Source organism: Lathamus discolor, chromosome 4, assembly GCF_037157495.1.
Source record: "Lathamus discolor isolate bLatDis1 chromosome 4, bLatDis1.hap1, whole genome shotgun sequence".
NCBI lineage: Eukaryota > Metazoa > Chordata > Aves > Psittaciformes > Psittacidae > Lathamus > Lathamus discolor.
In genome coordinates, this window is record NC_088887.1 from 30,144,952 (window position 1) to 30,167,547 (window position 22,596).

General features: G+C 45.3%; 1 protein-coding gene across 2 annotated transcripts in view; it reads left to right on the forward strand.

The window, feature by feature from the left end:
- The first annotated feature begins 15,697 nt into the window (after positions 1-15,697).
- HUNK (hormonally up-regulated Neu-associated kinase) overlaps positions 15,698-22,596 on the forward strand; it is a 57,261-nt gene continuing 50,362 nt past the window's right edge. For both annotated transcript variants that reach the window (XM_065676803.1, XM_065676804.1), the window contains exon 1: positions 15,698-15,962. In XM_065676803.1, coding sequence (XP_065532875.1) covers positions 15,702-15,962 — 261 coding nt within the window. In that variant the 5' untranslated portion in view covers positions 15,698-15,701. The remainder of the gene's footprint in view (positions 15,963-22,596) is intronic.

Below are 22,596 nucleotides of genomic sequence, written 5' to 3' on the forward strand. Positions count from 1 at the left end.
TGGAAACATTCATGTTGAATACATGTACTTCTAAGTAAGATTTTTATGTAGATATGTTGTTCCAATGTAGTGATTGAGACATACTTCACAATTAATTATTTCTGACATTTTGGAAAGATTTTTCAAACTGCTCTATATTTTTTAGATTATACTATTTGGATATCAACCAACTGGAAATGGGATACATTTGGCATGGACTGTGAAGATATGTGTATTATGCTTTGAATGACCCCGGAGTTTGTTAGCATTTTATTTAAAATACCAAGAAAATGAAGCTCATGTAATTATGAGGGGCTTTTTACATATTTTTGTGTTGTGGGGAAACTAGACTTTTATCTGGTCAAAGGATGACCTATTTATATATGTCATTATTGATTAATAGATTCAATTAAACCTTGGCTATTAAGAGTCCAAACCCTTACCCTCCTCAAGTAGCAATTCTTATATATAAAAATCACCCTGTTATATCACTGGGGTTTCTTTTTAAACTGTTGTAAGAATGATCTAATTCTTAATATTTTGCTTTAAGTATATTTATGTATGCCTTTGCTCCACTAAAAAGTACTTATTGTATTTGTTTCAAGATAAAGATCTCTTTTTTTCACCTGTCTTATCTCTTATCCTATATTACTGTATTTTAGGGGACAGACTAAAGGAGTACTTCTAACTGTAAAGTGATTCAGAATGCTGCAGTGTACTTAATAACGAAGTATTTCATTAGCGACGGCTTGGCTTCGTGAGCGGAGATTTGGGAAAGGCTTTAACCACGCTTACTACAAGCATGATGAACAAAGGCATGTGGGATATGCAACTCTGGTTGGAAAAAAGGGTACTTGGGCAATCAGGGAGTGTCCGACCAGGACTGTCACCTCCTGAGCAATCTCGAGCTACCCATGCACTGGTCTGCCCGCATGCAAGGTGGGATCTGCAGCTTCCCATGCCCCCTGTCACCTGCCGTTTCGACCCTCTCCCATCCATACAGACAAGTGTCAGTGAGCCCTTCCAGCCTGCGCAGTGGATTTTTTAGGTGAGATGCAGCTTGAGCGAACTGGCCCCACCTTTTACACCTGAGGTTTGTCTGCCAGGGCCTAGTGAGCTGGGACGGTGACAGCAAGGTCTGCAGGTCATAGGTTTTGTAAGAGTGTCCTTCTCTTCAATGGAAGACCATACAAGGCTAGACGAGCTCCATCAGCCCGGGTTTGAAGATAGGAGTTTTCCTTCTCCTATGAGGAAGGCCTGTCTTCGCTAACGAAGATTCAGGAGGGGCGTTAATCCACACATTCTGAACAAGACTGTCATTTCCTGCGTCAATCTCAAGTGACCAGTGACACAACAGCACAACATCAAGTGTCTAAGCAGGATTCTGACTTAGAGGCATTCAGTTATAAGCCCGCAGATGGTAGCCTTGCGCCAGTGGCTCCTCAGCCAAGCGCATGCACCAGGGCTCTGAACCTGCGGTTCCTCTCGTGCTGAGCAGGGTTACTATTGCAACAGCACATCATCAGTAGGGTAAAACTAACCTGTCTCACGACGGTCTAATCCCAGCTCACGTTCCCTATTAGTGGGTGAACAGTCCAATGCTTGGTGAATTCTGCTTCACAATGATAGGAAGAGCCGACATCGAAGGATCAAAAAGCGATGTCGCTATGAACGCTTGGCGCCACAAGCCAGTTATCCCTGTGGTAACTTTTCTGACACCTTCTGCTTAAAACCCAAAAAGCCAGAAGGATCTTGATTTCATTATAATCTTCTTGCTACATAACCTTTCCTATCTGTCAGTCAGTTGATTGGTTTTCACAACCCACTTTGACTGGCATGGTAAAACACTTTGCTATTTATGTGAGTGGCTTGCAGGGTTATTGGTGTCAGAAGCAAGCTGAAGATGAGAACTGTGACCAGACACTCATCACACTTGCTTTTCCTGCTCCATCTCTGTTCCTTCAGGGGTCAGCAAAGCACCTGGAAGTGCCCTGGGTCCTGCAATTGAACATTCCTGCAAAATCAGGCTTGTTAGCAGTTGCTTGTACCAGAGCAGCAGTTTAAAGCTGTCAGTTCTCTGTTCTGAAGGGGTTAGGAATTTCATACAATATAATGTGGGTATGGGAAAGGTCTGCCTCAGAAGAATAATATGTGCCTCATGTTGTATGGGAGCCATCCATAGTTTTCTATTTGTGAATCATTTATCTCTTTGCTGCCCACTCAGCTAACACTTTCCATGCTCTGATGGTTTGTTTTACAGGAGTCAGTGCATCTAAGGATTTGTGAAATTTCCACTACTTGACTGAGAGGGTGAGCAGCTGATTTGGCAAGCCCCTCCCAATGCCATACAAAATAGATGTAAGTAAAAAGAAGAAGGCATAAGATCAGCAGAGGTTAGTTCTCTTGTTTTCCATAAATGAGGTAGATCTCCCTAATTGGCAATGGCTCAATAGCTTAATCTGCCTTTCACTTTTCTAATACTTTATACCAAGTTCTGCGCACACTCAGGATCTCAGTACCTTTGTAATGAGAAAACCAAGAATTTCTGCACTTTGACTGTGTGCCTAATCACTAGGTTTTTAAATATGTCTCTGGATTCATCACATAAACATAACTTTGTCCCATTTGTCCTTCACCTTTCCATGTTTTGCAGCTTCGTCTCATCTTCATTCTAAGTCCGCTTCTCTCTCCCTTTGCATTTCTAATGACAAGCTTGTGACTAGTCCTTCAATCATCTTCCACGATAAGTGAAGCCGGGTTGTCAGGAGATAAAACATCTTATTAGATGAATGCATATAGCTGGAAAAAACTCTAGTCAGGCTAGTGAAAGCTGAGCAAACTGTATCAGTTGATTGAATAAAAAATAATGTCTTTCCCTGTAAATGATACTTTGCTTCACCTTTCCACTCTCCCTGTCCAACACTGTAACCTCCAATTCCAATGACAAAATTTTGTCTCAGTTCTCCAGGGTATGTGGTTCATTACAAAGGAATAATTTTAGTTTATGGTTTGTAATGCCAGATGAGCTACCACAATGCTCTACTCCACTTTCCTGTTTGACACACAGTATCAGGCATCAGGCTTCTTCCTGTTTGAAGTACAGTGTCTTTTAGAAAAACATCTGATTTTGATTTACAGAATTCCAAAGAAGGAGACTTTGCCATAATGCCTCGCTGGGTTGCTGGGTTAATTACCCTCACTGTTAAAAATATGTGTCTTATTTTATAGCTTGAATTTGTCTAGATTCAGCTCCCAGCCACTGGATCTCATTATAACTTTGTCTGTGACCCTGTGTTCATACTTAGACATGCAGACTATGAGCAATCGGCCCCTCCCTTTGCTAGGCTTAAAAGGACCAAATTCTCCCACTGTTAAGTGTGTTATTTCAGTCTTTCTTCACTCTTATACCTCTTTCCTGAACTTTTTCAGTTTACCAACTTATTCCTCAAATTATGGAGAACAGAACCACATGCAATTTCCCAGATGGGGTTACAGGAATGCAGAATACTCTGATCATTTAGCAGGTTTTTAATTTACTCCTTGTTTTTCCTTTGTGTATGCATTATGTGCCACATTTTAAATGGACTAAAATCTTATTTTTGACAGGCAGAAATACCCATCCAGTGCCTGAGTCACATTATCTCTTTTGGACATTTAAAAGCAGTCAGGGAGTAGCAGGGTCTGAAAGTGATACCAAAGCCAAAGTTTTCATGAGTAATTCCTCTTCCCTGCCAGATACTTCAAGATACTTAGTGTTCATCAGCCAGATGGATAAATCAGTGCTGATTCAAGGGAGAAAGTATGTGTTTGCAATACAAACAGGTGCAGAAATGAATAACCTACTGGGTTTTGTAATAATCGACCTGTTATCCTGACATATTCAAACACAGCTTTCAGTGATTCTATAATCATGTAAATACACAAACCCAGAACTATTTTTGTTTCTGGTGTGGGTTGTTTTTGTTTTTTTCTTTTTTGGTTGGTTTGGGTTTTGGTTTTTTTTTTTTTTCATTGTTTCTCTAGAAAGTTTACCAGTAAGAAAAAATGTAAAAGCTTTATTTGGACCTAGCAGGAGCTGGCTTCCAGTTTTCCACTGAAGGTTTTACAGGGATGTGTTGACTGGAATCTCTCTGCAGAAAATTTATAAGCAGCACTTTTCACACCCAAAATAGATTTGGTCATTCCATACATATTTAGGGCTTACCTTGTAAAACTTTCTCAGTAGGACTAGTCTGATTTTGTTAAACAGGAGCGTTCATTTGGGCATGGATTACCTATGTAAAGAAATGTCTGAGAAATCACAGAGATAGACTAAATTATCTGCACAACAGTAACCTAAAAAACACCCAAAACATGAACCAGAAGGGAAAGACAAAAACAGCTAAGACTTATTTTCAAGCCAACTTCATGATGTTTGGAGGAGGGATTAATGACTTTTAGATTCATAGACTAGCATTACTTGAAGGCCTCCTTAGCGCTCTGCAGGCGGGCTGGCTGAGGGGTTGGATGGGAGTGAAAAAGTCAGTCTTGCTGGCAGTGCTGGAGAGGTGGTGCTTCAGGATCTTCATGTGGAGACAAAGCTGGAGCCAAAAAAAAAAAGCCCTCTCCAAAACTGTTAACCTCAGTACACTTGATGCTCAGGAGTTTTGTCTCCGTACACCTGAGGTTCAGAAGTTCAGGATTGTAGCAGGGGTGCCCACCCTCTGTCTGGTGGTGAAGCCAGCTGCCTGTTGTGGAAGGGTTCGAAAGGATGCATCTGGTGGTGGTTCCAGATCCGGGGCATTTTGGGCACTTTATCTAGACCCTGTAGCTGCAGCAGGGAAGCATTGCACAGTGCTGGCTGCTGAGCATTAGTGTCCTGCTGAACCGGCTGCAGTTAGGGCTGCCAGGCAGGCCACTTTTGAAGAAACTGCTCATTTCTGCTGAGCTTGGTAGCTTGCCAGCCACTTTAACAGTCTGTGCAACTTTCCTTCTGCTAACACCGCCCAACTCCTATCCTCTCTCTCCTTAAGTGAAGCAAATCCTCCCCAGCATCACTGGGACCAGAGCCTAGTGGCCACAGCAGCAGCCAAAGTGGGACCTGGGGGCAATAAACCCATCTCTGTACTGAGGACACCAGCAAGAGAATGGGGAAACAAAATCTTGTGGAAAAGATTATTTCACCAGCGTATCTTTTTGTTAAGGGGGGAAAGTTGGAGACATGGGCAAACGGTCTAAACCATCAGTAGTCCCAGAGCTCCTACTGTTTTATGTTCTTTGTCTAAACCAACATCACAGGGGACTTGAGCTTGTTGATAATGCTTCCAAGACTGAAAAATAAGCAAGAAATAAAAAATAACCCGGAGAAAACCAGAAAATAAATGGGAGCATACATCCCTTTTGTGAGTGTGCAGTGAGCATTGTTCAGATAAGCTGCTTTTGGCCAAGGTGCCTGGGAGGGAGCTGGGGGCAGCGTCTGGAGGAGGTGCTGCTTGCTGCCACAGCATGGCCATCTCAGATGCCCAAGCCAGAAGCCCGGATTTTGAGGGTGATGTGTAGCTGTGCAGAAAGGGAACCATGCAACATTGAGAGATTCAGTTGTGGACTACAAAACACAGGTGGAATGGAAACAAGCTTTGGAAGGAAGGCCTTGCACAGTGCATCCCCAAGCTTGGGCGTGTTGGAAGGAATACCAAACCAAGTATGGTTCACCACAAAAAACAAACAAAAAAATCCTACTGCAGGAAACTTTCAGGTAATTTATGAAATAATTACACAAGTATATGGTGTATGAGCTGCACTATTGACAGAGAGGTTCCCTGCAAAATACGCACTTCTTTTTTCCAGGCATTGGTTCCTGCATGGATTCTGATGCTGTGAATCCAAGACCACTGGTTTAGACTAATGAAACAGTCTAGCTTGGACTGAGGCTGCCCGAGGAATTTCCTTTTCTTCTCTAAGCGTTATCTTAGCGGAGGCCAGCCAGAGAGCTTTTGCTGACACACCCTGTATCTGAACATCTGGAGAGTGTAAGCTCTGCTTTCTTTGTGAAACATCCTCAGCTCAGGAATTTACTTCTCCCAGTGGCCTAGCAGAGCCGACATCCACTGACCTTCGGGGCACAATGTAAGGCCCATCTGCTTTCTCAGATCTTCGCCTGAGGGTCTGGCAGGAAGGCTCATGGTTAACTTGTCCTGAGGGAGTCTGTGCAAGATGAACAGTGGCCAGCCTGGTATGTGGCTTTTTAAACAACGTATATGTGTCCAGACTTGTACAGGGAAATGAAGCAAAATCATTTTGCCTTACAGGCATTTTACTATAAATAAACTTACTGAAATAAAAAAACCCCTCAGATTTTGGTAACTGTGCTATGAGGGTTCTTCATGCTGGAGTGAGAAAGTGATCTCTCCCAGGCTGGCCATTCTTAATCCTGCAAAGAAAGTGTGTCACAACCACCTCCATGACAACAGGCTGGTACATGTTATATGCTCAGGATTAAGTTAAGACTGAACCATTAAAATAGATGCCCATGTGACAGAAACACCTTATTAACACTAAAAGAATTTCAAGGTAACAAAGAACCACATTTTTTCTCTTGAAGTTCAGTCCAGTTAGTCCTTCTTTTAGGCACGCAAAGAAAAAAAGTGCAAGCCTGGCATCAAGCTGATACACCTGTTGATTGAAATACCTGTGGACTAAAGGGTAGGTGGGAAACATACTAATTAACTCAGAGGCTTTTGATGTAGATGCAAAGTATGGTGGGCACAGGGAAATGACAAAAACTTGTTAGAAAGTACCCTAGATCACAAAGAGATCATACTATGTTCCAACTGAAAAACTCTGACTCTGCATAATCATCTGTTTCCACTTGAAATTAGATGTGTTCCTCCAAGTCATCCCTCCATTCACCTATGCTCAGAATGGCCGCCTGCTTCCTGTGCAGCAGCATCACATCCTTCCTGATGTTGTTTCTGCTTCCACCACGCATCCTTCACACCTGCTTCAGCCTTTCAATGTTTGCAAAGCTCTGGAATCAAGGATCAAAAGCCAGATCTTTAACTTTTTACAGGCATGATCTGTCCTATTAAAACATGAATCTCATAAAGAAAGAAACTGGGAATTGGTCTCATACTTACTTTCATGTTGGCAGGAGACTGAGCACGCCTTTCTTTTTGCGAGAATAGTCCCATCTAGATTTTTACGCTAACTGTGAATTGTTAGAGATTTCAGATACTGAGTCACAATTAGGTAAGTTTACACAAACAGGATTCATATCTTAGAATTAAATTAATATATCATTAAGTATACATCACTTTAGAAACGTTTCAAGACTATGCGAGGAACTGAATGTATGCCAAAGTATTCACTTGTAAAACACTGTGCACTTCATAATTGGATTTCCCAACTATGAATTTTTGATGTGGTTTCAATAATTAGGAAAGTTGCCTACAGGGACATGACTGCAGCAAGTTAGCCATGATTTGAGAATGAGATTTGCAATAAACATGCAGCAAGCCTAACCGTTTAAAAAGGAAGACAATTGCAAAATTAATGTTGTCAGTTGCAAAGCACCAAGATGAATTTTCGTAGTTTAGTACAAGACTGCATTTATTTCAATATTTTTCATTTGATTAAATGAATAAGGATTCCCAAATTATAATTAACAATAAATAAACTAACAAGATTTGTATTTGTAGCAGTTTTATGATGGGATTTGTGTGCAACAGTCATAATGATGGCTGGCTGAACTTTTTTATTGGTTTTCCTTGCCGCACTGTGCAATCAGGAAGATTTATCAGTCCTTTTATAATGTGAAGTGTTCCCCACGTTAACAGGTGACATATCTAGTATATTATGAGCCTATGGGAACCTGTTTATTGACAGTGTGGAGAGGAGTTGTGTCTACATCTATTGAGAACTCAGGAGACCTGGTCCCGAACTGGGATGTACTGTACATAACATCTTGGTAACTTAAGCTAAAGCCAGTCTAAGCTGAACCAAAAGTGGGTGTTCAACACCTGGATGCTCTGACTGTGCCCCATGTGACTGTTCCTGCTGTATAACTCTGTGCAGCAGTCTTTACATACCTTAAAGGAAGGAGCACAAGTTGTCAGCTAGGAGCCAGAAGGAACACAACTGACTTAGCCTCTGTGCACATCTGGCTGATAAGGGCAGACACCTGCACAGAGGAAAAGCCTGCAGCAGGGCTAAAGCAGAGCTGGCAAAGACAGTGAGCGTTTTGACCTTAGCGCTTCGGATCCTGTCCCTAAGTAGTCACCCTCCCATAGCCCATATATACAGAGTATACATCTGCAATAGTTTTGTGATAATGTGTACTTTGACCACTGTAAAACTCCACTTTCCAACAATTCATTCAGTCATCAAAAATTCTTTCAGGCTTAAACAGAACATAGAATTCTTAGTTCAGGAGTGAATCACAGGTTTGTTCACATTGTAGCACAGGTGTAAACAAGGTGCTTGGAACATTTCTTGCAAGAAAGCATTTAAATAGCTGACTTTCTTCAATTTAAAGATCGCAAGCACGTAGCAGACACAGGCTGATGGTACTCAGCCTGCATCAGGAGTGGGAAGACTACAGTTCTGTATTATACTCCATAGCACTGGGGTATTTTCTGACTTACTGCCAAGAAAAAGGAGAAGAGTAAGGAGGAACAATCTTACAGCTCAAGAGCATCTTGATTCTGAATTTGCATTGTGGCAGGTTAACTTGCTTGAAAGTAATCTGGCATGACATTGGCAGGCTTGTTTGGACTAGCATCAGCCCCTACTCAAATATAAAGCATCTTCATTCTCGCTATGTCTTTAAATCACTCTTAGAGCACAGTAACAGTGTGCCAGTGTGACACCATGGAGTGACCCAAGAAGTTCACTGGAGGGAAGCTTTGTCAGCACTCGTAATACCTCACACCTTCTTCTGCATGATACACTAATTCCAGAGACTCACAAAAATCTGATTTCATCTTTATTTACATATCATACATCACTGATATCTAAAAGCTTTTGAAAACACAAAGTATTTCACATATACGTACTTATATAATACTCTTGTGTTATCTCTTATCTAAATGAAACTTAAGGTCCTAAATTTTATGACACCATGCACTGCAAGAAGGGTTTCACAGTAGCTTAATTTAAATTCAGAAGCTGAGCTGCTTAATTAATGAAATGTGAAAAAGAATAACAACGTCACTACAGCCACAGCAACCCCCTGCTATTTACTTTGATATTAAATTCAATTTAGTTTGTGATACCACCAAGTCACCGCACACTCTCAATTTATATATTGGCTGCAGGGAACTGTGTTACAAAAGCTGCAGGGCAGAAAGCAAACTGGAGATTTTGATGGGAGTACAGGAATAGCAAAGCTTTCAGTGCTTGGAGAGACAGTGACAGAGAATGCCATTGCCAACATATTTCTGTAAAAGTCATCAAATAGTTTCAATGCTTATGTAGGTACTTCTTCATATGTGTATCTATATATTCTGAATATTTTTGACGACAAAATTTGTTCAGTGTTTTTCAAATACAAGTTTTAATCTTAACTGTAGACATCCTCTTACAACCATTGAAACGTAAAGTACATACTTTCTATATGATTAAAAGGCTACTTGGATTTAGAAATACCACTGTCAGCTGAATAGTATCTGCAGTACCCACATGTAGGCACGTGATAACATTATCAGTTGATACTGGATATCACTGTCACACTGAAGAGTTGTCTCCTTCCACTTTTATCCATGTGGCAGTATGGGGGAGAAAGGGCACCCTTGCTGTATAGGGTACATCATCTGTTATTGTGGAAGTGCCAGGCAACTTAGGTTCTTGCCAGTGTGAACTCAGACAGGGATTTAAACTCTATAAAAACCCCATGTCTTATAAATTCTTTAAGAACAAATATAATCTCATTAAAAAAAAAATAAAACAAAAAAAAAAATCAAAAACCCAAACCAAAAACCAACAAACAAAAAACAAAAACCCAACTGGTTTAAATTAATACCCCTGTAATACCTGAAACCCCAACATTACAAAACTAGACAGTTGTCAAAAAAACCCAAACTGAGAAAAGCCCGGTTATTTTAAAGCAGAACTAAACACAAAAGAGAGCATAAACAATAACAGGGTAACTTTTCTGGTTTTAACCCAAGATATCTACTAAGTCAGGGTTTCTTGAAGTCAGCAGTTAGCCACTGAATTCAAAAGGCCCAGTGATGTGGCAGGTAAATGATAAGTTACCCACTTTCAACTTTATCAGTACAGAATTTACTGGTTGATCTCATGCAACATAATTACCTGTTTACCTGCTTTTTCATTTACCATCATTGAATCATAGAATAGTTTGGGTTGGAGGGGACCTTCAGAGGTCATCTAGTTACAAGCCCCCTGCCATGAGCAGGGACATCTTCAACTAGACCAGGTTGCCCAGAACCACATCCAGCCTGGCCTTGAATGTCTCCAAGGATGGTGCATCCACCACCTCTCTGGGCAACCTGTTCCAGCATACCATTGAAAAGAGATGAGATTTAATTGTTCCTTCACTCAAGGAGCTCAGATCTGTTCAGGATGAGTGAGAGCAATTAAAATGAATTGCATATGCAGGTGAGGCATAAGGAAAATTCGAGCATCCCATGCAACAGCTTCCGCCAGAAGTGCTTGGAAAGCTGCCACCACCAGCTGTGCCAGAAGAGGCAGCAGCACAGTAAGGCAAAACATTTCTCTAGCGGGCTCTCAGGCTCACAAATGTTTCCTCTGCAGTGCCATGTTCTGCTGCTGGACCAGTGTTTTCCAGTTCTGTCCCCAGCCACATCCGCCATGAATGTGGTACTGCAGCCTGGGGACTCAGCTGTAGTGCTTGACCCCTTGTAGGAGTCAGACCAAGTAGACCTTGACACTGGCGATTGCACCCAGGGGCCTCAGTCTTCCTTGTGGTTACAAAACTCACACTGCAAGCTGATATTACATTTGACTATAATATTTTAAAACACTGAAGATGGCAGAAGACAATACTGACAGGGTAACTCTGATTTTCTTTGCTTTCATGGGTTTAAGTCAACCTCTACATTATTTTTAGTAGCTTGTTATTACAGCTTTTGCACCCTGAAGACAGACTACTGCCTTTAATTCTTTAGTAATTTCAACAGTTAATCAGAAGATGTCATTACCTAGAAAGACTGCAGCTCTTTCTGCTGCACACTGGAGTTAAATTTGCAGAAATGAATGCAGCCTTTGATCCCTCTTCGATCCAGACTGCACCCTGATGGGCACAGCTGGACAGGATAGAAATCGTGAGAGGGCAGCAGTCTTCCCTGTTTAAAAGGATACTGTCAACTCATTAAGTCCTCAAGTTGAGTCAATTAAAAAAATATGCACTGGGTTCTTTCAGAGCTCTCCTAATGTTTGCTGCAGTGGCCATTTCTTGCCAGTTTTAGTTTTGAAAGCTTGATTTTCAGGTATTTGAAAAACATACCATTAACATCTGTTTAATCATCACAGTGGCCACAAACATGTTTCTGATAGCTGAGTGGGAGCCTAAACAAAGGCATATACCTCTGTCTGTCTGTCTGTCTGTCTGAAAGCATATTCCTTCGGGCAAGGGTCCTTTTTTGTTTTGCAGTGTGTGAGGTTCCTCCCTTCCCCAGATGGCACCAGCAGGGAAGCAGATGATGAAGGCCTGATGAAGGCACACGGTCTCAGCTCACCTCTCCTATGCCACAAAGGATTTACTGACGCTAATGTGCATCCCTTTTTGGGCATCTGTACTTAGAGACACTGAGGCTGGCGCAGGGTGGCTGAGGCAAGCTCTATGGGCAGGGAGTGGCGGATGCAGGCCTGTGCACGCTGAGCATCTCTTGCTGTGTGGCACATATTGCCATTTAAATGATGAGCTGGTCTCCTGCTGCTAACAAGTGCATTCTTTACCTTACAGCTCTTCCGGCCCAAGGGCACACTGTCGCTGTCAAAACAAGGCTACTCCTTTGCTCTCTGTGCTCCATCGCTGCATGTATGGATTAGCCAGAAGCTGCATCCAGGCGGGTCTTCCAGGATTTTCTTGGGCAGCCATGTTTCCTACTTCCTTGTTCCAGTTACCTGCATAGGAGACGCTTGGGAATTCTCTCATTATCTGTCTGAAGTATGTATTTGGTCTACTACAAGAACACCGATATAGCAAATACAGTTGCAAACCCTCTTAGCATAGTCATATCTTTAAAAAATATAGGAATATAGCCTCTCTGCAACTGGAAAGCAATATGTACAAACATTTTATTCTTGTAATGTAACTGCAGTACATATTTTTATCTTTTTCCCCATACAACAATATTGTTAAAAGCCTCACACGTATCAACCTGACTAGGGAAGTCTGTGACATGGACTCAAGCGCACCACTAAACTATCTCACCTTCCCCACTGTCAGTGTTCTGACCCATATGAGGATTGGGTTGCCTTCCCTGCAAATGCAGGAATGCTCCTAGCAGCTTCACACTTCCAGCTTCGATTTAGAAAACTTCAATAAAGTTCTCTCAGATTTGCTGGGAGCCAGATTTATCAATCCCAGTTGATTCAGGACAGTGAAAAAGGTCTGATAAAAAAGGTAATTTGTCTAGGGATGACATTGGCATGGCACGGTGTGGTACAAGGTTACCTGCACTGCCTCACTATGCACTTCCACTTCAATTTCTCTGGTGGCCAGGACAGTAGAGGAGTTGTCTTAAACTTCCTGGTGCTTTTAAACAGCCTGAATCCCTTCACCAACCCTGTTTACTGCACAAACACACTGCCACAGCATTGCATCATGGGGGAGAGCAGGGGTGGAACCAGTTTTGCTACTAGGGTTTGTCATGTCAAAGTGCCCCCCAGCTACAAGGAGCACAATTTCAGCACAGCAGCCATCAGTTCAGGCAGTGCGTCATGGTCCTGTGTCCCTGCACCTCCCCACAGGGGACCAAAATGGTATCAGGCTAGTGGCAGGTCGCAGAACATGCAGACTTTTGTTTTAGGTGGCTGTGTACTGTGATATTTGTAAATGTACCCAGAGCATGGGATGAGTGTATATTTTTAAACCAAAATATTATTTATTGCCTTTGGAGCATTCCTTTCTTCAATTTCTGCCTATTGGGACAGTGCTGGATTTCTGTTTTGTTTGAAATTTCAGCTGAAAACATACATTTCATTGAGTGTGGTGATAGAGTCAGTTCCAGGGTTCTTAGCAATGGAACCACGCTGTGTTTAGCCATTGGGAATAGATTTTGGAGGGGTCATTAAAAGTGTCAGGGAACCTGAAGTCAGTTAGTGGAAGGTTGCCAGCTGAGCTCCAGAAAGTCACAGAGTGAGTCTGCTTCCCCAGTTCTCCTTCCTCACATTCTGCCTTGCAGTAAGGGCCTTTGTCCCACACAGCTACCAGCCACCACCTCTATGCATCCCAGTCCCTCCATTTCCTCCTCCCAGCAGACTAAATGCTTTCATACCGTTGCAAAGAAAGAGAAGGGTCTGGATAAGGACTGCTCCTAAGAAGGGGTCTGGATAAGGACTGCTTCTGAGTGTGGGAGGAGAGCGGCATGCCTCCTGGCATGGCTGGGCCAAGAGAGCTGACAAAGAGCATTTGGATTGTGTGGACAGGGCTTATTGCCCAACTGCGCTCTGACCAGCCCCAGCCTCAGGAGGTGGCAGGGCTCAGCACCTCCAACAGCAATGCCTCATCCCACACAGGTCACCTGAAGCTCCTCACTGCCAGCCTTCCTGGGCAGCCTAAAGCCAAACCTGGGTATGTTGTAACCTGCTTAACTAGGGCTTGGGAAGTCTGGACTGACACTGGGGAGACTACAAGTTGTTATGCATTACAACAGGCATGGTAAAATCATGGAAACATTGCTCAGCTCTGGCTTACATTAGGAAGTTTTACTAAAGCAAGGATGTCAAGGAAGAGTGGTGTGGAAGGAGCGCACGGCTCATCAACCCCTGTGCCAGCCAAAATCTGACTGGTGATGCAGTTAAGACGATTCAAGCAGAAGGACCAGCGGGATATAGCTTTCCTACAGCAAAGTGGCCGAAGTGGCACCAAGACAGAAGCGAAGGCTAATGGACAGCAGCGTGGTGTAAAATTAATCTGACATTTTTAAGGAGTAAAAGAAGAGTTTACAGCGAGGTGGCAGCGCGAGCAGGGCGAGAGCTGTGCTCGCCAGCCCTCTAGTGGGAAAACCAGCTTCACATGGGGCGGGAGTGTGATTGCAGCAAAGCTGCGAGCCGGTTCTGATCAGGTACAACCGCATCGTGCGGGGAGGTTTTGCTGACATAGCTCTCATCTGTTAAAGTACGCGTGATTTCTCCTTCTCCCCCCCCCCCCCCAACTACTACCTGATGCACCTACATGGACCAGACTAAAACCATGCAGATTTAAGCTTGAAGATGAATGAATAGGGGTCCTTGATTACTTTCTTGCTGATGCCACGCCAAAGATAGGTTGTAGATTAAAATCCTTATGAGCCATGAGGCGTTTCAATGAATTAACTGTTCTATTAGACCTTCCAGCGCATGAGCTTAAGGTTGCTACCATCGCTGGTCATTGGAAACTCGAAGCAGGGTAGAGCAACCCTGACCATCGGCAACTAGATGCGGGGTGGCCCTCCCGGCTCTGTCTCACCTTCCACCCCTGCTCTCCCTCCCTGAGCGCCTCCTTTTTTGCCAGTGAAGCCTCCGCGAAGGGGGCTGGCCAGTGAAAATGGCAATCTGCTCCTTTCTTCTCCCTCTCCCCGTGGTGGGGAAGATCGATGGGGAAAAATGCCCCTGCGGCGGATGGGTGCGCAGGTCGCCTCCCCTCTCCCGATGCACCGGGTCCCGGCCGATGCAGATTGCAGGGGGTAAGGGAGGGAGAAGCTCTGGCAGGACACCCGCACTGCGAAACAGGAGGGGGAGGACGGTGGCTGAAGAGATCCGAATGCCGGGAGGGATAAGCTGGAGAAGCGGGTGGTGGGGGAGAGAATCCCACCGGAGCAGCGGGAGAGGCGGTCACGATCTCTTCGCGGTAGCACGTTTCCCGACACGGGTGTGAGAAGGAGTCAGGCGCGCTCGGGAAGGAAGGTGGGGAAAGGCAGCACAAAAGATATTCTCGGGCAGCATTAAACAGAACCACGCCGAGCAGACCGAGTCACGGCGCTGCCCGGGAGCCGCGAGCCCTGGCTTAATTTCAGAGAGGGATGCATTGCCGGCCCGATTTGGGGCGCAGGGGAGAGGAGAAAGGAGGGGCCCGCCGGGTTTGAAAACACCCAGGTTGCCGGGTTTGGATCGCATCTGCTCCCGCCGCGTGAGAGCGGATTAAATTACCGCAAATTCAAACTGAATGAGCCCTTTCCCCCTCCCTCCGCCAGCCATCCCCTCCCTTCCTCCCTCCTTCGGTGCCCTCCCTCCCCGCTCGGCGCGGCAGCCTCCCGCCTGCCACCGCTGCCGGCGCGGGGCAGAGCGGCGGCAGGAGGAGCAGAAGAAGGAGGAGGGGAGGCGCTGGATCCAATGAGGGGCGGCAGCCCGGGGCACCGCGCCGCCGGCTCGCCCCAGCCCCGGCCCCCCGCTAGTCCCGCTCCGCCCCCCGGCCCCTCCGCCGCCGCCGGGCCAGCGGCGCTTTCCCCAGAGCAACTTTCTTGCCCGCCCGGTGACCGCCCCGCGGGGCAGGCGGCGCGGCGGCAGCGGCAGCAGCAGCAGCAGCGGCAGCAGCAGCAGCGGCGGCGGCAGCAGCGGGCATGCCGGCGGCGGCGGGCGACGGGCTCCTGAGCGAGCCGCCCGCGGTGGCGGGCAGCGGCGGCGGCGGGGAGGCGCGGAAGGCGGCGGCGGGCGCGGAGGGCAGTTTCCTGGCCGCCTGGCTGAGCGCGGCGGCGCCGCGGGAGCGGCTCCGGGACTTCCAGCACACCAAGAGGGTCGGCAACTACCTGATCGGCAGGAAGCTGGGAGAGGGCTCCTTCGCCAAGGTCCGGGAGGGGCTGCATGTGCTCACCGGAGAGAAGGTACCGCGCCGGGCGGGGTACCCCTCGTGTGGCTGCCCGCAGCCCGGGGGGTTGGTGGTGGAGGGATGGTGGTGCGGGATGAGTGTGTGGGTCTGTGCCCCCCGGAGGAGTCGGGGCTCCCCTCAACTTCCCCGCGCACGCTGCGGGCGTGAAGACGGCGCTTCCCCTTCGGTTACTGAGATTTCCGTGGCTGTAATTCTGCTTTCCTCTTGGAACACTTCGGCTGCCTTGGCCTTCCCTTTTTCGTTCTTTTTTTCTTTTTCTTCCTTGTTTGTTTGTCTTTTATTTTCGGTCAGAAGTGTGTTTTTAATGGTGGGACTTGTATCGTTGAGGACCAGGCGCGGTGCGCAGCCCAGTCGCGATATGTCGCGTGTGTACGCAGGTACTTCTTGCTCATGAGAGCGATGGGAAATGCTGCTGCATGTGTCTGCAGGAGGGGGTACAGCTCGGGCATCAGAAGTTGTTGATACCACTGCACAGTAAAAGATAGGAGATGCACTATGAGTGTTTTTTTCCCCCAGTGTGCTGGGAAGAGAAGTCCGCGGAGGGTCTCTGCTTTTCGTTTGTTATCCAGAACCCTTCGGTGGAGGCTTTTACCCATCAATCAGGGTATGTCACAACCTCATAAAGAGTAGTGGGGGCTTGGCTGAGCAGTGAGCAGAGCAAGGCAAGCTGGCTAGGGTCAACCTCCCTTAAGAGTTGTGCTGCTCTTGTTTGAGCTGACTGACTTCTGCCTCTGTTTTGTCAGATCCTTAACGGGGCGCTACCCGAAGCAGGACTTCGTTGTTGTTACTGAAAGCTTCTTGGACCAGTGGGGCTAAGTACGGTGTAATTTCCTCCAGCTCCAGCAGCACTCTAAGCGTGCTGCTGTTCAGATTGCATCTTGGCAGCTTGCGTTCCCTCACTCTTGGGATATTTTCTTTTTTCATTCCAGTAAATTTGTCACGGAGTGAAATTTAATACAGGGCTCTGAATCTCATCATGAGACAAGCGATAAGGTCTGCGATTATTATCATATAGGAATGCAAAAAAAGTAATGCATCTTTGCTCTCTGCTGTTACCAAGCGTGTGCTTCTCCTTGGTAACAGATACATCCAATGATCCTCCAGTTGATAAAAGGCACATGCACACACACGTCCTTCCCACCTCCACGTTTTTGGATTGCTACATTTATCTCAGTCTGTTAAGAGGGGTAAAAATAAAGCCCGACCACACGCCCCTCTGTCTCAGCTCCCAGGCCTGCTGCTTGCTTTTTTTTTCTCCCAGTCTCTTGAATAACACACACTGTGGCAAGGTGACAAGCAGAAACTCCAGGAGAATCACACTGCCTTCCTGCTGAGCCCCTGTGTCCATCTTTGTGAACAGGCATGATGGACTCTGAGCTCTGTCTGACCTGATCTTGTGCTGGTTTGAGTTCATGTATAGGAGGCAGGGAATTACTGATTTGCTTCAGGCGAGGTCCTATCTCAGTGAGGGTCCTCCCTCTAGCCAGAGGGGTGAATGCTTTCCATCCCACCATGATCCCACACGAGCATTTCACCCCAAGCAGAGAGCTTAATGGACATTCAGCTCTTCTGGGCATCTTCCTCTGCCGAGCTTCCGCATGGCCTCCAGCCAAAGGCAGCTGAAACGTGCCCAAACTGGCTCTGCTTCACAGCTGCCAGCAGCTCTGCCTACATGGAGCCCACCATGGGTGACTGAGCTCTGCCTGCGATATGAGGAACAGAAGAAAAACATCTGCTTACCCGGACGCCTTTCCCTCAGACTGCAAGCCTCTGTCGGAGAGGAGGCTGAGGCTGGCAGGGGCAGGAATGGGACTGGGAGCAAAAGCACAAGGTGGTGTGAGAGTGGGGGCCGACCGAGGTCATGGGAGGAGGTTCTGTGGGAAGAGGACATTTTACGTTAGAAGTGGTTTATCTCCATGGCAAAGTACTTCCATAAGAGCATTGTATTACATGAAGGGCCAGGTCAGCTGCTTAAGCTACATTTGTGCCTTCTGAGGAATCTTGGTGAATAGCAGACCACGTGCTGGAGAGTTAGGTACAGCAGTGCCAGCATCTGAGCCCAGGGGACACTGATGCTCGGCGCAGACCTTCTCCTCCAAACATCAGGTGACCAAAGCCAGGCTGGACTTAACGGAGCTGTCTGAGACACGGCATCAGTAGCTGCATGTGGCAATCACCTGCTTCCTTCTCTCCCTACCCATCTCTGTCCGTAAACTTCTCTTGTGTCAGTGACACCATGTTTCTCCAGAGTCTCGCTGGAGGAGCAACTCTCTGTAAGAGCCTAATGCTGTATCTCATTCCATGGGCTGAGCCAGAAATTGGCCATGTATAGTCTTCCAGCCGGCTCACTTGCAGAGGAAAAGTTGATCTGCAGGTGTGTATGCTTCCACACTCGCTAGTGGAGTTCAGCAGAGCAAAACGTGGAAACAAAGCCATCTCCCGTGTGAACAACTTGCTGGATCGGTGTAGTTGCTGCATTTTTCTAAGCTGATGTTTTATGAGCCTATTATTCCAGGATTAGCGCCTGCATGTATTTTTGAGAGCAAACAAGAAAAGAAAAAAAGAGATCTGATTTTTGTCTTGTAAAGTCAGGGCAAGTTGAGCAAGGGTATTGCCTAAATTTCAATAAAATTGCCATAATAGTGTAAAGTAGAGGATTTACGACTAATGTCTGGCAGCCTGGGCCCTTACGGTCGCTGAAATATCTAACTTCAGTAAAGGGGGCCCAAACAGGTTTTGATTTGCAAAGACTTTAGCAACTCCAGAGGAGTTAATGCGCATTATTGTTTCAGAAAATGGTGTGTTTAGCAATGAAATCTGTGGATTAATGAGTCCCCAGCTAGGCTTGGATCCATCACACTGACACAATGCATTGTACAGAATCAAGGCAATGCAGGGTGGGTGCCAAAAATCTGCCATTACCTCACCCTGAAATTGCTAGAAGCTATAAAGGTTTTCAAGAGAGCATGCAATGTTATATGCTGTGGGCCAAACACGAGTTACTTCACCAGCTGCTTCGAGGGCAGTTTGATGGACAGTGCATTTTGAGTGACCTGTGTGGGATGGGAAGCAGCAGCTCCTACGAGCACCTGAGCACGAGAGGGTGAGCTGAGGTGAGGTTTCTAAACCTTCCCAATGAATGTCCTTAGCATTGGACCTTAAATCAGATCTTTTACAGTACTTTGTGTGGTTTATGTGGCCATAATGTCAGGCATGTTATTATTTTCTGGGCTTGAAAAATGCTTGGTAGTGCCTGATGCAATTATATGTATTTTAGCTGAGCGCAGGAGAATGTTGAACAGATTATTCTTTCCATTGCTTTTGAATATAAATATCGCAGCCTATAATCTGACATTTTTGGGTAGAAGGCTGATTTGTCAGATCAGCTCAGGCAGTCTGTATAGTTAATCCTAAGGAAACACAGTTGCTCTATGAAGAGCAAGCCAATTTAGCTTTAAATTGTGGCTCTGAAACCCCGCTGAGTTATCTGTATTCAACTAACTTTGGGAGCCTGTGCACAGTATATATGCTGTAGGATTGTTTCAAGCCTTCTGCGTGGGGCTCAGAAGGGTCAATTGCCAAACAACAGGAATCGGGCAAAGGCAGATACCACAAGATAATAATTTCTTGCACTTTTAGACAGCTGAGATCACACTGCCATCACTGAGGTGGGGGTGGTGTGAAGCTCTGTTCATAGACTGAATAGATAGAGTTACCCGCTATGGAACCCGATGAAATGTCCAAGTAAATCCTTGTAGCGTTGCGCAGTGGCAATATATCAACAATACATTGAGCAAAGTTGTTATAAACACACTTGAATTGATATTACATTTAACTACTTTTAGGTGTAATCTTTAGCACTGCGATGAAAGAGTCAAGTTGAATCATTTGGTTTCTCATCCACCAAAAAACTTGTTTGTGGTTTTATTTAGCGCTATTGTTAAGCTTGGGAAAGGTACGTTTATAGTTACAGTTAGTCAAGTGGCTTCTGCAACAGTGGGAAGCAGCGGCTAAAAATACAATTTACCAGCTGCTTCTATGAAGGCAAAGCAATTAATATTAAAAGTGGCCTTTTCACAGCAGAGTTCATGTTCAGAATGCATTTCTGCATAAAAGTGGTTAGAAAAAGAAGAAAAACAAGTGTGTTTGGGCACCCTGGAAGCGCTGGGGTGGGTACATGTGCAGAGCAGCCACCCTGCAGAGAGCTGGCAATGCCTTTTTCGTGCCCGATGGGCCCTCCTGGAAGGAAGGAGGTGTTCCCAAAGGGTGCCTGCACGGCTCTTGCCTGCGAGTGGGATATTGCGCTGTGTGCATTATGCAAAATTACGCACTGGCACAGCAGGCATGTTTCTGTGTGCAGACTTTGTACCTTGACTTCACCTTCTTAAAAGCACTTTTCCAGGAGCTTTTACCACTGCAGACCGTTCCATCCTCTATTTCTGCTAGGATGGAGGGGGCAGCTCTCACCTCAGCTTGTCAGGACCTGTTACCCAAAGCAAAGGCTGGGGCAACTCGTTTTGCACTATTTCTGTCTTTTAGCAAGCATTTAAGAGAATATAGGCAAGTGGACACAGAGAAATATGGACAGAAGTGCCAGTAGACAACAGCAGATGTTACAATGCCATATACACATCACATGTCCAGGTGTTAATTTTGTCTTGAGTAAATCCACTGTTTTCCTGTGTCTTCCACCACAGACTGCAGGGAATGGAGACGTGGTGGCCAAAGGCCTCTGGTGTTGGCAGGTGAGATCTTGCCCCATTAATGCCCTTGGTAACCATGCCTCCCCTAGTAACACCACTGCTCTTCATTTGGAAAACCAACACTGGTGAGGGCTTCCCACTGCAGGCTTCTGCGCTGGGACTTGCCATTGTCAACCTTGTATGTATCTCAAGACCTAGGGTTGCTCAAGTAGTAGAACTGGCTTAAAACCTCATATTCAGATATAGTTCTTTACCTTTGTCTGATTTCCAAGCTTTGGGGGCCATGAGTGTGTGTGAGGTCATTTTTGCTTTCAAACCATCTTGCCAACCAAATGGGCCAGGAAATTGTTTCACTGCAAACTAAAGTTGAGTTTCTAAGGTGGTCGCTGGTGTCTCAGTTCAACCCTTTCCTTTTTTCTCCCCCAGATGTTGGGAGGTTGCAGGTAGAACTGTGAAACTTGGAATGCCTTCATTGCTTTCAGTGTCTCAGAGGGTAAAGCCACAGGATTTTAATTTGAAATTTGACCTGTTATTTTTTGTTCTTTCTCAGTAACACTTGTACATCAGTTTTCTAGATGTGTTTGTTCTTTTGCTCTAGGTATTTAATTAGTAGTTCTCTTCTTACCTGTTTCTCCATGTATTTTTACATTTTATTTCCAATCAGAAGAGCTTGTTTTGGAAAGTGCTTACTGCAGATCTGCACAGTGGCTTTTTCACGTTTATTAAGAGCTGCCAACTGTTGCACCTGGATGATGTGCCACTCTAATTATATGCACTGAGGGAATAAAATGAGGGTGTTTCTGTAGCCTGAATTTTGACATTTCCTTGCTTCTAAGTGTTCGCTTTCACAGCTTTGACACTATTCTTTTCACAGAGGCTTGTGTGCGTGTGCAGATGCAAAATTCGCATTGAAGCTACTAAACATATGGTTTTGCTAACATATGATACTTCAGAAAATGATGGACAGTGTCATGGCTGCAGTACCATCAGTGAGGACCAGAAGATTGCTGTGTCAGCGTAACGTACCTCAATACGTGTTATGGGTATGCAAGGATTTGAGCATAAGGCCGAATAAATCCAAACTGCTGATGTACACCTACCTACTCAGTTTGTTTCACCTGCTAATAGTTTGTTCATCTGGAGAATAAGCAGTTGCATCAGGCCCTTCTTATAAAGCCATGCTCTTCCCTCCAACCCTTTTCTGTGTTGCATCCTTGGTGTAATAGACTTTAATAGGCAAGAGACCCTGTTCATCAGCGCAGTCTGTCTTCCAGGAAGATTGCTTAAATATTTTCAGCTGTAGCTAGCAACTTGTTCTGCGATGAGCTGAATTGATGCACATGTGGCAGTTCCTTATCCTCTTGAGATAATCTGCTTTCAAGTTTACATTCAGCAGTTTTAAGGACATCACTAACAGTGCATGTCAGCAATGTGGTGCTTTTCTTACAGACTGTAATCACTTTTGTGGCATATGCAAGATTGAGGGAAGCTGAGTGTTTAGGTTGAATTTACACCAGGTGTAGTTCTCATGCCATGCTCACATCTGGATTCTTGTATTTGTTCTTGTAAGCTTTGTATTTTTAACATATTTAATGATATGTAAAGCCTTCTTTTGTAGGCACGTGTTACCTATAAATGTCTTGGTAATTAACACATGACTTCCTTTCTACATCTTGTAGTTTGCCATGTCTCCTTTTACACCAGTGAACTGGAGAATGCTCCCGTAGCTTCATGCATTTCAGCAGATGTAACACATTAGGTGTCTTTACCACTGCTTTCATGAGTTATTTGTTGGCCTGCATTGGGAAATGGAGGTTATTAATGAGCAGCTCTTACACTTCACAAGGGTATAACCCCAGAAGGAAAGCAGTTGCGAGATGGTGTGACAGACCTTTTGGTGACTGAACTGTAACAGTCTGCCTAAAA